Raw genomic sequence first — 13,858 nt, 5'->3', positions numbered from 1 at the left:
TAACCCGGAATTTGATTAATTTAGCCCAATGATAGTGAATAAAAATCATGTTCATGGAAAAAAGTGTAAAAAGCCTGATTAATGCATATGCAGGACCCCAGACCCCAGTGAGCTCAAGACTATGTGCATTGTGTTAGGGAACCATATTACTAAAATGAAATGTGTAAGTAAGCCAACTGTATGTAAAAAAAACACCTGTATGTAAATTGTAAATAAGCTATCTGTATGTCAAATATGTCTTGTATGTCTTAAATGATATGATGAATTGGAAATGGGGGACCCTGATGTAAACAAGACGAAAGTCATTCTCTGTTCTGCATCCCCTTAACAATTGTATGTTTTGAGCTGTACTGTACTGTACCCAATATACAAGCTGTTAATAAACTTTTCAATCAATCAATCAATCAATCAATCAATCAATCAATCAATCAATCAATCAATCAGCAGGGTCTCAGACTCACAGGCACATATGCAGAGATCCAGGGTGATGCACATGGCTTTTCTACCCAGGAATAAGTCTTTGAAAGCTGGGGAAAAGTGGTGTGAATAGAGGGAGAGAGCCCCCAGAGAGAAGCGGAGTGTGAGACTCACAGAGCGCACCCATTTTGGCAATGTACGGCAACCCAAGAAGGACATTTGACACAGCGGTGTTTCACAAAGAAGAGAATATAACGCTCAAAAAACCAGACGACATTAATAATAATAAACTTTATTTATATAACACCTTTCATGCTTGAAGTGCTTTTACAGAGTATGACATAAAATGACAATAACAAATGAGCAACAATAATTAAAAACAAGGTGTAAACAAACAGAAAGAGTTATATCTTAAAACATGAACAGTGATACTACTAAAAAAATACTTTTGCCCCAAATTATAAGCCAAATTAAAAAGATTGGTCTTTAATTTAATTTAAATGTTTTGAATCTGAACGAGAGAGATGAGTTATTGTTATTACAACGTGAGTTCCAGATCATTTGAGGATAACTCCTTTTAGTGGGTTCATTACATTCTTATAATAAGTGAGAAATTGATTTAACTATCAAACTGCAGAAATTAGAAACTTTAAATGTAGGCAATAATTTATGGCATTAATAATTAACATCTTAACTGTGAATGTCTTTCATTTTACATCAAATCTCAAATGTTTTAGTCCGGCCAAAACATTCTCTGTTGAGATTCCTGGAAAAAAGGGAAATTTCATTTAAAAAAAAGTTGATTAAAGAACAAATCTCTGTGTTTTTCAAATATAGGACAAGTATTGCTAAATCTGAAAGAGCTTCCCTAGCTTGTGAATTTCTATGATGTCCTATTTGGGTTGCCTTTCGTAAAATCGGGTGGTCATACTGTATTGGACAGTTACGTACGGCAACCCAAATAGGACATTTGACGTCAAGGCGGCTGCCTGAGTTGCACTGCGCAAGAATGTGTTGGTCTGCCATAAAGTTATAAACGATAAGAAATACGATAACAGAGAAATTCCAAAGCTGGGAAAGACCTTTCAGATTTAGCACTAATTGTCTAAAGAAAAAAACTGATGTAATAACAGAGTTTCGTTCTTGAATCAACTTTTTTATGGAAAATATTTTATGTAATTTCCCTTTTTTCCAGGAAGCTCAACAGAGAACGTTTTGGCCGGACTAACACATTTCTAATTTTACATAAAATGAAAGACATTCACAGTTAAGAATTATGTATAAATTATTAATGCCATAAATGATTGAATTTACTCAACCCACTAAAAGGAGTTATTCTCAAATAATCGGGAAATTACATTGCAATAAAAATAATTAGGTTGTCGGGATTTTGGAGTTTTTTTCTCTACTTGGCGAAACACTTCTGTTTCAAATGTCCTACTTGTGTTGCCGTACATAGCTTTCCAAATTGGCTGATATTGGGAAGTCACAGCGCCATCTTGTATACAGTCGTCTTGAATTAATATATCTTTTAAACAAGATCAGCGCCACAGTATTCATACTATATTTCCATTCCTTTGTTTAACACATAGAGAATTGTTGCACTGTTTATTGTTCATGATTATTTATAGCTTGTTGTTATAAGTGTGTACGGAGGAATGTGTCAGAAAACGATGGATTCAGCAAGTGCCTCGATCTGTATTTATTGTTAATATTCCTCACGAACACAATATAAAATAAAAATAATTTATCAATTTATCTTTTTTTATTTTCATTGGAAGAACATTCAGAAAAGTTATGTGTGTGTGTGTGTGTGTGTGTGTGTGTGTGTGTGTGTGTGTCTGTGTGTGTGTGTGTGTGTGTGTGTGTGTGTGTGTGTGTGTGTCTGTGTGTGTGTGTGTGTGTGTGTGTGTGTGTGTGTGTGTGTGTGTGTGTGTGTGAATCTTTTGAAGAAGCTTACTTTGTTTTTAATTCATGTTTTTAATAATAATGAATGTATTCACAGAAGCAGTTTGAACAGTTAAACGTATTATCACATATGAAATTGAACATTTCTGCATTTCAATCCTCTTTTATCTCAGTAAGTGCAAAGAAATGTAATTAAAAAGACAGACAGAAGGTAAACATCAACAGGAACAGCAGAAGAAGACAGACAGGAAGTAAACAGGCACAATATGGGCTCTGCAGTGTTTTAATAACATATCTCCCCCCCCCCCCCCCCCCCCTGATGTCCATTGAGTTGTATTCAAAACATATGATGTTCAGATTTGTTTTTGTATAAAAGAAATGAAAGAAAAGGTGGCTTTAGGGTCTGCGCTGCTGGCTGACGGCGGTCAGACGGCCACATCACCTGACCAATCAGGTACCGGTAACAATTTAGTACCTGACACCCATCTCTAGTTACAGGTAGCCACATGCAGAACTAGCAGGGGCTGTCACACACTCCAGGTGTTGCTTGTTGAGCTTTTCGTAAAGATGGGGATCCAGCTCTCGGAGAGCATTGATCAGAAACCTGCTGACTCCTTTTTTTCGCACCGTGTCCACCACCTCTCGTGCTCCCTCTCGTGCTCCCTCATTTCGGGATTTGGTTATGGCTGACTCCATTTCAGAATAACTGATCACTTTAGACTCAAAGAGTTTATCTAGAAGGTCCTTCAGGAGAGGTGAAGAAACTCTTTGAATGAACTGTGTCCGAACTGAGAGCAGCCACTGGTCTGCTGGGACTCTGCTCTCTGCTGAGACTCTGCTCTCTGCTGAGGCTCTGCTCTCTGCTGAGACTCTGCTCTCTGCAGAGACTCTGCTCTCTGCCGGGACTCTGCTCTCTGCTGGGACTCTGCTCTCTGCTGGGACTCTGCTCTCTGCTGAGACTCTGCTCTCTGCTGGGACTCTGCTCTCTGCTGGGACTCTGCTCTCTGCTGAGACTATGCTCTCTGCTGGGACTCTGCTCTCTGCTGAGACTCTGCTCTCTGCTGGGACTCTGCTCTCTGCCGGGACTCTGCTCTCTGCTGGGACTCTGCTCTCTGCTGAGACTCTGCTCTCTGCTGAGACTCTGCTCTCTGCTGGGACTGTGCCCTCTGCTGGGACATTTCTCTGGGACAATGCATGTCTTGGACCTGGTAGATAAACAGGGAAAATACTTTAGTCAACCAACAGTCAAATTAAACAGATCTCTTAAACATTAAAGTAACTCGACAATCCCAGAGGTGGATTTATGTTCACTTAAAGTTATAATATGTAACATTTCCTCATTCAAATGGATAAAAACTTCTACACCTGTATTATTTATACTTGGTTGAGTTGTGTACATAGATTATCTCAAATGGTTCAGAGAGATGTGTCATTTTAAAGGTAACAGTATCTTTCATCACGGTCTCCTGTAATGCTGCAATCCACTTAAGCATGAGATGCTGAAGACTACAACTCCCATGATGCCACGCTGTTTCACCACCACACCACACTAGTTATTACTATAGTTTTAGAACATTACAGGTTGTGTTTAATGTCGTAATGATGCGTTGCCATGGAGCCTTAATAGAGAAGGCTATGAGATGGAGCTTTAGAGTTATCAGTCTATCACTGGGTCTGAGCTCAGGTGGAGTCTTTACCTTCCAGTGACAGGCGATAATTCCAGACTACGTTTCCACGTTGGTTCTTGAGCTTCAAATCCACGGTCTCTGTGCTCGTCGTCAGGGAAACTTGAAATGTCGGATCGTAATCTGGTCCAAAACTTGATTCAAATCTTTTACTCTGAAAACCAAAAGCAGAAGTTAAACGTTTATCTGTTTCTTTCCTGATTGTGGATCCACATCAGTGGCGGCGCCAGGAGGCTATCCTGGGGGGTGCACCCCCAAGAAATGTTTTTTTTTTTTAATTGATTATTGATTCGAAAGTAATATGCTACAGTACAGTACAAATAGCTTACTTCTGGGTCTCTGTGTTTCATTCAAGCTCTGCTCTGTGTGGCACGAGCCATTTTGTGTGCGTGCCAGTGGGTATCTACTGGAGATCGTTGTGGTTAGCATCTGGTGCTAGCTAGCCAAGCTAACGGATATAAGGAGCTTTTTCAACAAAAAGGTGGAGGGAGAACTCTCTCCTGTCAGACTGAGAGTCTCAGATAACCTCAGCTCAGGTGAAGTAAAGGACTCTCAGTGTTTAAATAGTTAACTTTAGTCTAGTTATCTCAGTGGGTCTCAAACGGTTTGGTCACGATTTATGTAAATAAGTATTTCCGAGGCACACGTTTATATGATCAGTATAAAAAAATAAGAGCATAAATGAAAAACAGTTATGAAATACTATATGACAGTAAAACAAGAATACAGTTTTAAAAGGGGAGTGATTAGTAAAATATCCATGAAGAAATCTGTTTCATATGGGTGTTGAGAGATGTATCCATAGATCTCTTAATGCTGCTCTCAAAGTGCACCAGATTGATGCTTTGAACTTCAATATTTAAAAAAAGATCTTTGGATCCCAGAGGAGGTTAGGTCCACTCCCCACTTGTAAAATAGCACTTTACCCTGCTGCTTACACCTATATGCCGTGAGCTGATTATTGAGCCTTCATTGTAACAGTCACGGGTACACTGTGTATATGTGTGGGGAGTGTTGCAGTAGAAAATTCAACTGTAGCGCTAGTGCATTAATGGGAAACCCTAAATGTTTGAGCACCCTCTATGAAACGTCAAGCTACCCCACAGCACCCCCTAGAGAAAATCTCTTGCGCCGCAACTGATCCACATGCAGATACATGTGTGTTAATGATCATTGTGTTTCTTTAGAGGAGTATCAGTGACTCACCTCAGGCTGAATGAAGAAGCCCTCAGGTTCACAGTGCACACTGTAACCTTTGTACAGTTCCAGCTCACAGTCGGAGGAGATTGTGATGTTCACAGCAGGTCTGTGTTGATCAGCAACCTTCAGTAACAGAGTAACTTTGGTTATGCTCAGATAGTCAAGACAACTTTATTTAAAGATCACATTAAACAACAACAAACGTTGACAGACCTGCTCCACAAAGTGATGAGATACACAATCAATCACAACATAATTATAAGTATGTATTGCCTTTGTAAAGGAATATTACAATTAGATAATATTAATTCTTTGAGATTAGCTATTGAAGAAGCTATTCCAACGTTAACCAAAACACAAACCGTCTGTGTCAGTTATAAAACACAAAAGGCTGCTGCCCAAGCTGTAACATGTGGCTGGTAGGGATGAGATCACGTTGTCTTGGCAGTGATTCATCTCAGCAGGTCTTTCAGTTCTGTGTGATGTGTTTAACATTCATGCCATCAGTTTCCTCAGACAGAAAGACATGCTGAGAGAGAATCATACAAAACCGCAAAGAGCGATCTGAAGATTTACAGTTCAGATAGATCTTATCCTTCTCCCAGCACGAGAAGGTTTGAGAAGAGGAGCAGTGTGTGTGGAAACAGCTGTGGTTTAAACCAGTGTTTAGTCTGATGGTGAGCACATGGCCTTACCTCCTTCTTAGGGACGTTTTTCTGCAGCAGATGTACATCCAGTGTTTGCTCCTCTCTGCCCGGGGGTCGTAGGAACACCAGAATCTTGCCCTTTATCCGCAGAAGCAGATACCTTTTAATGATATCCCAGACCAGGCCAAAGAGAGAGAGGTGAGGCACCTTCACCACCACGTGAGTGCGTGTGACCTCCAGCGGCTCCAAGATGCTCAGGCCTTCATCAGTGATGTGGACGACAGACAACAGGCCGTCCAGGAGCAGCGCTGTGGAGCAAAGAGCTGGTCATCTGTTGCATTGCTGCTGAAACAGCTTCATCATATTCAATGTCACCAGGGCCGGCTCTAGACACTTTGCAGCCCTAGGCGAGATTTTAGCTGGCGCCCCTGCCCCCAGCCAGAGAATCGTACAGTAGAAAATATAAAGATCAATAGAGTATCCAAGGAATACACAATGGAATGGGGGATGGACGCCACATCCTCTAGGGGGGTCCGGGGGGATGCCCCCCCGGGAAGAGATTGTTGAACATTTTAAAGTAAAATGCTTCAATCTGGTGCACTTTGAGCAGAATTACTAGAGACTAGATCTAGGGGGTACAACTCTAAAACACCCATATGAAAAAGATCGGTTTACATTTTAATAATAAAATAAGTATGTGAACATAACGCCGGGTTACATATTGTAACCTATGATTGTAACCCTTGTTATATTAACACAGGCGGAGCCCTCTACTGGACTCTATGGGTACTACCTTAGTATAAAGACGTAGCCGGCCCCGGGGCGGGCCTACCTGAATGCGCGCGCCTGAGTCCCTAAGGAGCACGGGGAGAGCGCAAGTGCCCCCTATGTCCCCACACTCAGACACTTGCCCTGTGCAGAGTGTGTACAGACTATAGTTTGAAGCAATGGTTGCGTTAGACTTTTTCGTTGTCAACCATTTTGACGGACAGGATCGTAAAATGTCCGTCATAATCCATTATTACCTCTCATTTTATTTTTCATGTTTTAATGATGAGATGAGACACATTTCATATTTGTGTTTGGGTACTGAGCAGCAAATGTTCATTCATTCATTCGTTTTAATGATTCATACAGAACTTTTAAGGGCATGGAGAAAAAAAAAGATGAACAGAGACATCGACTGTGTGCTCACTTTTCATGTCAATGAATGATTTATTTTTTCCTGCACTGACAGCACAGCAGAGGGGGGCAGAGGCCGCTAAAAACACTGCGACCATTGTGCCTAAACACGCAAATATGAACAATGCCATCGTTTTAAATTAGACAATTACAATCAAAATATGAACAAAACATTTACAAGAACAACTAAATTGATATGCTGTAGCCTAGCCTGAACGCTGATTTCTGCATCGTCGTGCACCCTCGGACAAATCCGTTACTCATCTCAGCTTTTCTACAGATGTCGCAGAACATTCTGCCACCTTCCCTCCTCAGCCACTCAAACCCTTGATCCCACTGAACCCGGTACTCCCGCTTGAACTCCTTGTCGCTTGCTTGCCCCTCGGCCGCTGGCTGAACGTTGTCAGTTTTAGTCTTACTGGCTTGTCCTTCATCCTCCACCTCCACTGCATCAATCCCTCTTGTTTCACCTCCTTTATCCACACCATCACAATTACTGGGCTTATTAAAAAAGCTTCGGACGATCAGCTGCCGTGACATTTTGCGATTGCTAAAGCCGGTTAAACAACGAGGTAATCAACGAGGTAATCAACGAGGTCAAAAACAAGACTAGACAATAGCTACTTAATATACACACACTCGTCACCAACTAGACAGGGGTGTGAATGACTAAATAATAGTTACAGTAGAGTACAGTAGATCGCCCTCAGTCGACCTGGCCACTAAGGATGTAATATAATGTGGGCCGCTGGTGGACATGTTGGCGCTGTTCCGAGTTGTGTTTCTAATCTGTCAAAATCACGGACTGCTTTCAGATTTTTCCATCATTGTTAGAACAAATGTGTCATTGATGGAAAATATTCGGTTAACGCGAACTGTGGTGCAGGAGAGGGGAGCCCTCCAGCCCTGTAAGGGCCCAGAGCGCATTACGTCACCCCGCGACCCTCCAGGGGCTCGGAGAAAACGCAAGCGCATTTACACCCGGGGAGAGGGTCAGATGCCCACCTCCTCACCAGTCCTGTGTTGCCCCCCAGCAAGCACAGATGATGAGAAAGAGCCAGACATATCCAAGAGATACAACTTTATGAAGCGGCCTGGCGTTGACCAAGACGCCGCCGTGTATATGTCCTCCACACTCACACCTTTGAATAAAGCTGTTGACGTGGCCACAGCTCATGTGGAGTGCGCACGGACCCCCTCGGGGCAGGCTCTCCCTGCCTGTCCGTAGGCATGTGCAATGCCTTCGCAAAGGCAGCCTGCCAGGCGTTTCTTGGACAGGGCTTTCCCGGTCACCCCGCCTTGAAGCACACAAACAGCTGTTCAGTGCGTCTGAGGGCAGCTGTGCGCTCCACCTAACATGCTAGCGCACGCACCGGGCAGCGGAGGTGCAGTTTAGCACCGCACCGGGCAGAGGAGGTGCAGTTTAGCCTCCCTAGCCCCACTATGGGGTGGAAGACTAAATCCCCCCCAACTGAATAGCCCTCGACCTGAACGCACTCCTTAGGTTTTTGGGCACAAAGGAGGGGTTCGCTCCGAGTGTCTCCCCGCTCCGGTCACCCCGAATCAACAAGCAACTCAGGTGCACCGACAAAGGGGTAACCTCAGACACTCTTTTGGCTGACGTTAAGGCACGTAGCAACGCTGTCTTCCACGACAGTGCTTTCAGGGAGGAGAGGTCCAGAGGCTCAAACGGTTCAGTGACCAGAGCCTCGAGCACCAGCGGCAGGTCCCACTGCGGGGCGGAGGCGCACACTACTGGGCGCAGCCTCCTGACCCACCGTAAAAACCTTTGCTGTTATGCATAAACTTTATTAATCCTTTTTTATTCTCCAGACTGCTGAAATGTTTGTAATCTGCTGCCAGAACAGCTTGACTGTGTCCGGTCTCATGTCTGAGTGATTCTCTAGATGTGTGAAGAGTTTTCTAAAGCTTTTAGGGCGTAGGAAGTCTAACTTATAAATGTTGCTGTCTGTTGTTTTGTTTTGTCCATGGTTCAGCCAGACTGACAATGTAAAGAGCAGAAAGAGCAACAGATGAATAACAAAGTAAGAATTCATCGAACTGCTAGCTTAGCATCACAACAGTAACAGAGAGTTAGCGTTGAGTTAGCACTGTTAGCAGCTGAGCATGCTGTGGACTGACCAATCACAGTTAAATCTCTTTAATATTACAGTGAGGAGACTGCAGAGGGTCCAAAGAAAAACTAACTCAGTATTTAGAGCTGCATTGCATCGTATGTTCAATAATGATGTCATGCTTTTAATCATTTAATTATTCTTCTTTTGAAATAGATTTGGTGCCTGAATTATACTGTTGCTATATTTGTTAAACTAGTTTAATAAAGCTGCTTTATAACTCTTGAACGCTAGTGAATAGTATAAAGTGCTAATCATTATATAAGTGTATTTGTTAACACTAGATGTCTTTACCATCCTCTGTCTCACTGTGTGGCAGGTGGAGCTGGCAGACGGCAGCTTCATCAGAACTCTTCACGTTGAACAGCGGCCCTGCTGCCTGCTTGCCAGCTGATTGGAGGAAGCTCTCCTCCCAAGGGACCGTCCTGTACAGAAGCTCCGCCTCCTGAGCCATGACGAACACCAGGCCAGTCGAAGCACACTGGAACTCACCTGGACCAGGACACCTGAACCTGTAGACACACAGGGGACAGGTTACTACACCAAGCCTTCACTGGCCTGTGTTCTGACTGACAGGTGTTCATCCAGCTGGAGTCTGACCTGGAGGAGGGTTTGTTGAAAGATCTGAAACACCTGATGATTACAGGAACATCACTGAAGATGTGTCCACATGCATCAGAATGTGTGTGTAAACACATTTTTATTAAATTAACAAAATCTCGAGTCCAGCGAGGATCTAGCCTGGCACAAGAAAACAATCCTTCCTACACACAGAGGCATTATTTTATTTACGTCTGTTGGAAAGAGATTGGATGCAATACCTCAAGGTGAAAGACATGAAATCAAACACAATTAAATGAATATATATTATTAATGTGTTTAAAATAATGTTTGGTCTTGTTATAGGATTACCTGTATGAAGACTCAGTTGTGTGTTCAGGGGAGAAGGATTCAGGAGTCTGGAACAAACAAAGTTATTTTAATAGAAATCAAGTTAAGTTCTAGCTTCATGAAAGCAAACCACAATTCCACAACATATTCAGACCAATTTGAAAAATGCAAATGAGTCTGGATCAAACGGGTTATTAACGGGTTAACATGTCACAGTAGTACCAGCCAATCACAGCACATTGGGGGCGGTATATTATATATATGTATATACAGGTTTCTAGATAAATTGCGAGCGTTAGAGCATTTAACTTGACAGCCCTAATAAATGAAATAAATATACTCCACTCTGTTCAACTGCTCCTCTCACCTTTCTATCTGTCTTCACTTCCTGTTCCACATCGGAGTCACCTGATGGAGAGAGGTGGTGACAGAGAAACATAATAATAAAACAATAATAATAATTATTGTACTATAAATATCTTTTAAGATCAGATTTAATGTACAATAGTTTGATGAATGGAGGATATGGTTTCAGTACTCACAGGTCTTCTGGATCTTGGCTCTGATCGTTTCATCATGTATGATCCTGCAGGGATCAACACAATCCAACAGTTTTGGATAAAGTTTAAAATCAGTGTTTGTTCTTTGAGTCAGCTTCAGAGTCCTGACTGATCTCATGCTTTACATCCCATCATATTGTTATATCAATCTTGGACCTAGTCATAGTAACTAGGTTATGTTATTGAATTACATTTATTTGATTGTATTTCCTTGAGGCTGGGGAAGATATCCAGCATGTGGTTCAACATGTAATACAAGTAAGTATATGTACAACATGGAAAAGTAAATAAAATAAGTTTAATAGGAGGCTGTGGATTTATTTTCTCACACCGTGTAATTACACAATCAAACAATCTATAATTTAGCTCTGGCCTTCACAAAAACATTTTGTTGAATTGGACACATTTTTCCCTCCTTTGCAGGGGGGCGTGGTCAGCTGCAACTCATGCAAAGACCGGCTGGAGGAGAGCAAAATAGAGCGAAATGAGGCATGGCTAAAATGCATGATCTGTTTGGTATTTTGAAAAAGAAAACATATAAATATACCTTATATAGATATGGCCCTACAATATATTATTCAAATATAGCATGATAGGTCTCCTTTAAAAGACAGCAGCCTCATAAGCCAAGAAGAGTCACAAGGGTGTGTCACTTTGCTGAAGGATAGTTGTGACCAGCTATCCAGGCCAGACTCTAAAGACTTTCCAAGGTGTAAAATGCGGCTTTAAAATTGTATTTGTATCATTCATCAAAGAAAGCAGAAAACATGCATTATGTACTATGGAGGGACTCTGACAGAGGATTACTCAAAAAGTACACAGTAAAAGTACTTCATTTTATTTCTGGTTGCAGTCAAGTACTGAGTCCAACGGTATCAGTTTTATTCAGAACTTATGGTAAAAAATATTTGTATCACTCATTGAATATAGCAGGAATGAAAATGAAGAGCAGCTGATTTGAAAAGACAAACTCGAGAGACGGCTGAGTGACTGCAGTGCAGAATCGCTGTATAGTTTAATCTCCTTACAATGTTGTCCATTTTAGACACAGGCTTATTATATTTACAGCCCGTAATAACATTCATTTTCTGGGCTCAATGTGTGTCTTGGCTGTTTTCGTTGTGATCGCTAAATTCACCTTGTTTATAATATTATCACTATAACACTGACCCAGATCGCTGGATCGCTAGAAACACCTGCCATCAGACTGGCAAGGGCTGTTCCATGCCCTGCTCAACCTCCCGCCATCCCAATGGACTCAGTAGCGCCCCCTGCTGCCGTGGAGCATGTGTTAGTGTGTATGAGCACAACGTGACTTTTGGCAGTAATATTCCACCGTGAGAAGAAAAAGTTTTATTGTTGTAAAAAAAAGTTTTGTACTTGTAAAAAAAAAGTTATACTTGTAAGAACCTGAATTTGTCTCTGAAATATGATTTATTAGAAAATTGTTATGTCTTTGTTTGATAGGTACGATTTTTATTTGCAAAACTGAATGCATTAGTTTGTAGATGGTGTTTTGTATTTGCAAACCACATTGTGTTTGTTAGTGAATCACAAGGCATTTGTAAAACTTGTTTGGTTTGTTTGTGGAGTTATGGCAGGAAATTAGCTCCATATTTTCCACTCTTCTGTAAAATCCTATATGTCTTTTAGAAAGTTGCTAACTAACTAAATGTGGATTTGCATTTTCAGCTTACAATATAAAGTTGATGGAAGAATGAAAGAGCCTGCAGTCAGTGGGAAACATCACTGATCTGTTGAGATTCCCCAGAGAGAGAAACACCTCTCTGTGTTTAATATAATACTGCTGAACCAGCAGAGACCCCGTACTGACCCGAGAGTCTCCAGTCTGCAGTCTGGACTCTCCAGAAGATCTCTCAGCAGCTCCACTCCTGAATCCTGCAGATCGTTGAGACCCAGGTCCAGATCTCTCAGACGGATGTTGGACTTCAGAGCTGAAGCCAGAGCAGAAGAGCTGATCTCTGACAAGCTGCAGCTCCTCAGTCTGAATAAAGAGAACATGATGTAACTTTAGAAAACAATGTTCCTGTTTGAAATAACTCCAGGTTTAATAATCTGCTCAGAGCTGAAGAAGGTCAGAAAGTGGAAACTCCAAACAGGTTAAAAACTGTAAGATACAGAAAGAGGGAAAGAGCTCTCATTCATATTAAAGACAACGTGCTTCTACTTCAATAAAACGAGGAGACTTCACATCTGAAACTCTGCTCCATCTCCACTAACTCATGATGTGCAGCCAGACAAATACAAACCACAGAAACTGATTCAACTCAAGATCACAACGTTTACAAAGATCACAATTCAGGATGAATTTTAAATGTGAAGAAAAACCTCCAGAATATGTATTTTAGGAACAGTGGAGTCATCAAATCACAGCATCTTCAGAGTGAACTATTCAGTCAGTATCAGCATCATGTCGCTTCAGGAACATGTTGGAAACAGCAACCACTGAACATACTTGTTAGTGTTGGATCGTTTTAATATAACTATTTCATTATTGTATTTGATATCATTTGTTAAAATCATGATGGAGAATACAAGATGAATTTCAGCTGTTTAAAAGGTTCAGAGTGAATTCTGCAGTGAAGGTTTTTTGTTGTTATATTTAAATGTAAAGATCAACATTGCATTATGCAACTCTAGCATTAAGAGGCTCAGTGAGGATCAGAGTGATATCAGCCTGATGTCTGCAGCTCAGAGTCAACACAACTCTCACATATTCATCTCAGCACACAAGTTCAAGATGGAGAACTGACCCGAGAGTCTCCAGTCTGCAGTCTGGACTCTCCAGAAGATCTCTCAGCAGCTCCAATCCTGAATCCTGCAGAGCGTTGCCACTCAGGTCCAGATCTCTCAGATGGATGTTGGACTTCAGAGCTGAGGCCAGAGCAGAACAGCTGATCTCTGACAACCTGCAGCCCCTCAGTCTGAATAAAGAACACATGATGAGGATAAAAATCAGTTTATAATCCAATCAGATGTTCAGGTATATTAAGTGTAGCTCAACATTCCTGTTTCCTAATCAATGAGCTTTTCCCTGAATTACAGTGACTGTCTTTCTGTTATTGTGGATCATCATAATATCAGCCTTCTGTTCATTATCTGTGAAAACATTGAAATCAATGGGAAGCAAGAAAAACATGTATGCTTCAGAGATCAATGTGAAACTAATATGAGTTCAGATGAACTTCTTTATTCAGATGTGACCATTTACT

General features: G+C 41.5%; 2 protein-coding genes across 2 annotated transcripts in view; both read right to left on the bottom strand.

The window, feature by feature from the left end:
- Positions 1-2,647: 2,647 nt before the first annotated feature.
- On the bottom strand, positions 2,648-7,579 carry LOC307034970 (uncharacterized protein; the record flags this gene model as incomplete). Its single annotated transcript, XM_079673894.1, has 5 exons — positions 2,648-3,530; positions 4,023-4,164; positions 5,217-5,333; positions 5,906-6,165; positions 7,342-7,579. The coding sequence occupies 5 exons, from the start codon at positions 7,577-7,579 to the stop codon at positions 2,818-2,820; spliced, it is 1,470 nt and encodes a 489-aa protein (XP_079530020.1). The 3' UTR covers positions 2,648-2,817.
- A 1,875-nt stretch (positions 7,580-9,454) lies between these two features.
- LOC307034969 (NACHT, LRR and PYD domains-containing protein 12-like) overlaps positions 9,455-13,858 on the bottom strand; it is a gene marked incomplete at its 3' end in the record, with an annotated part of 263,271 nt that continues 258,867 nt past the window's right edge. The window contains exons 11-15 of the mRNA XM_079673893.1: positions 12,460-12,630; positions 10,608-10,651; positions 10,433-10,473; positions 10,087-10,133; positions 9,455-9,686 (exon numbers count right to left, since the gene is read on the bottom strand). Coding sequence (XP_079530019.1) covers positions 9,455-9,686; positions 10,087-10,133; positions 10,433-10,473; positions 10,608-10,651; positions 12,460-12,630 — 535 coding nt within the window. The remainder of the gene's footprint in view (positions 9,687-10,086; positions 10,134-10,432; positions 10,474-10,607; positions 10,652-12,459; positions 12,631-13,858) is intronic.

This window comes from Notothenia rossii (assembly GCF_949606895.1).
Source record: "Notothenia rossii genome assembly, chromosome: 4".
NCBI classification, from domain to species: domain Eukaryota; kingdom Metazoa; phylum Chordata; class Actinopteri; order Perciformes; family Nototheniidae; genus Notothenia; species Notothenia rossii.
Note: the sequence above shows the minus strand (reverse complement) of the source record. Positions and strands in the feature narration are given on the sequence as shown.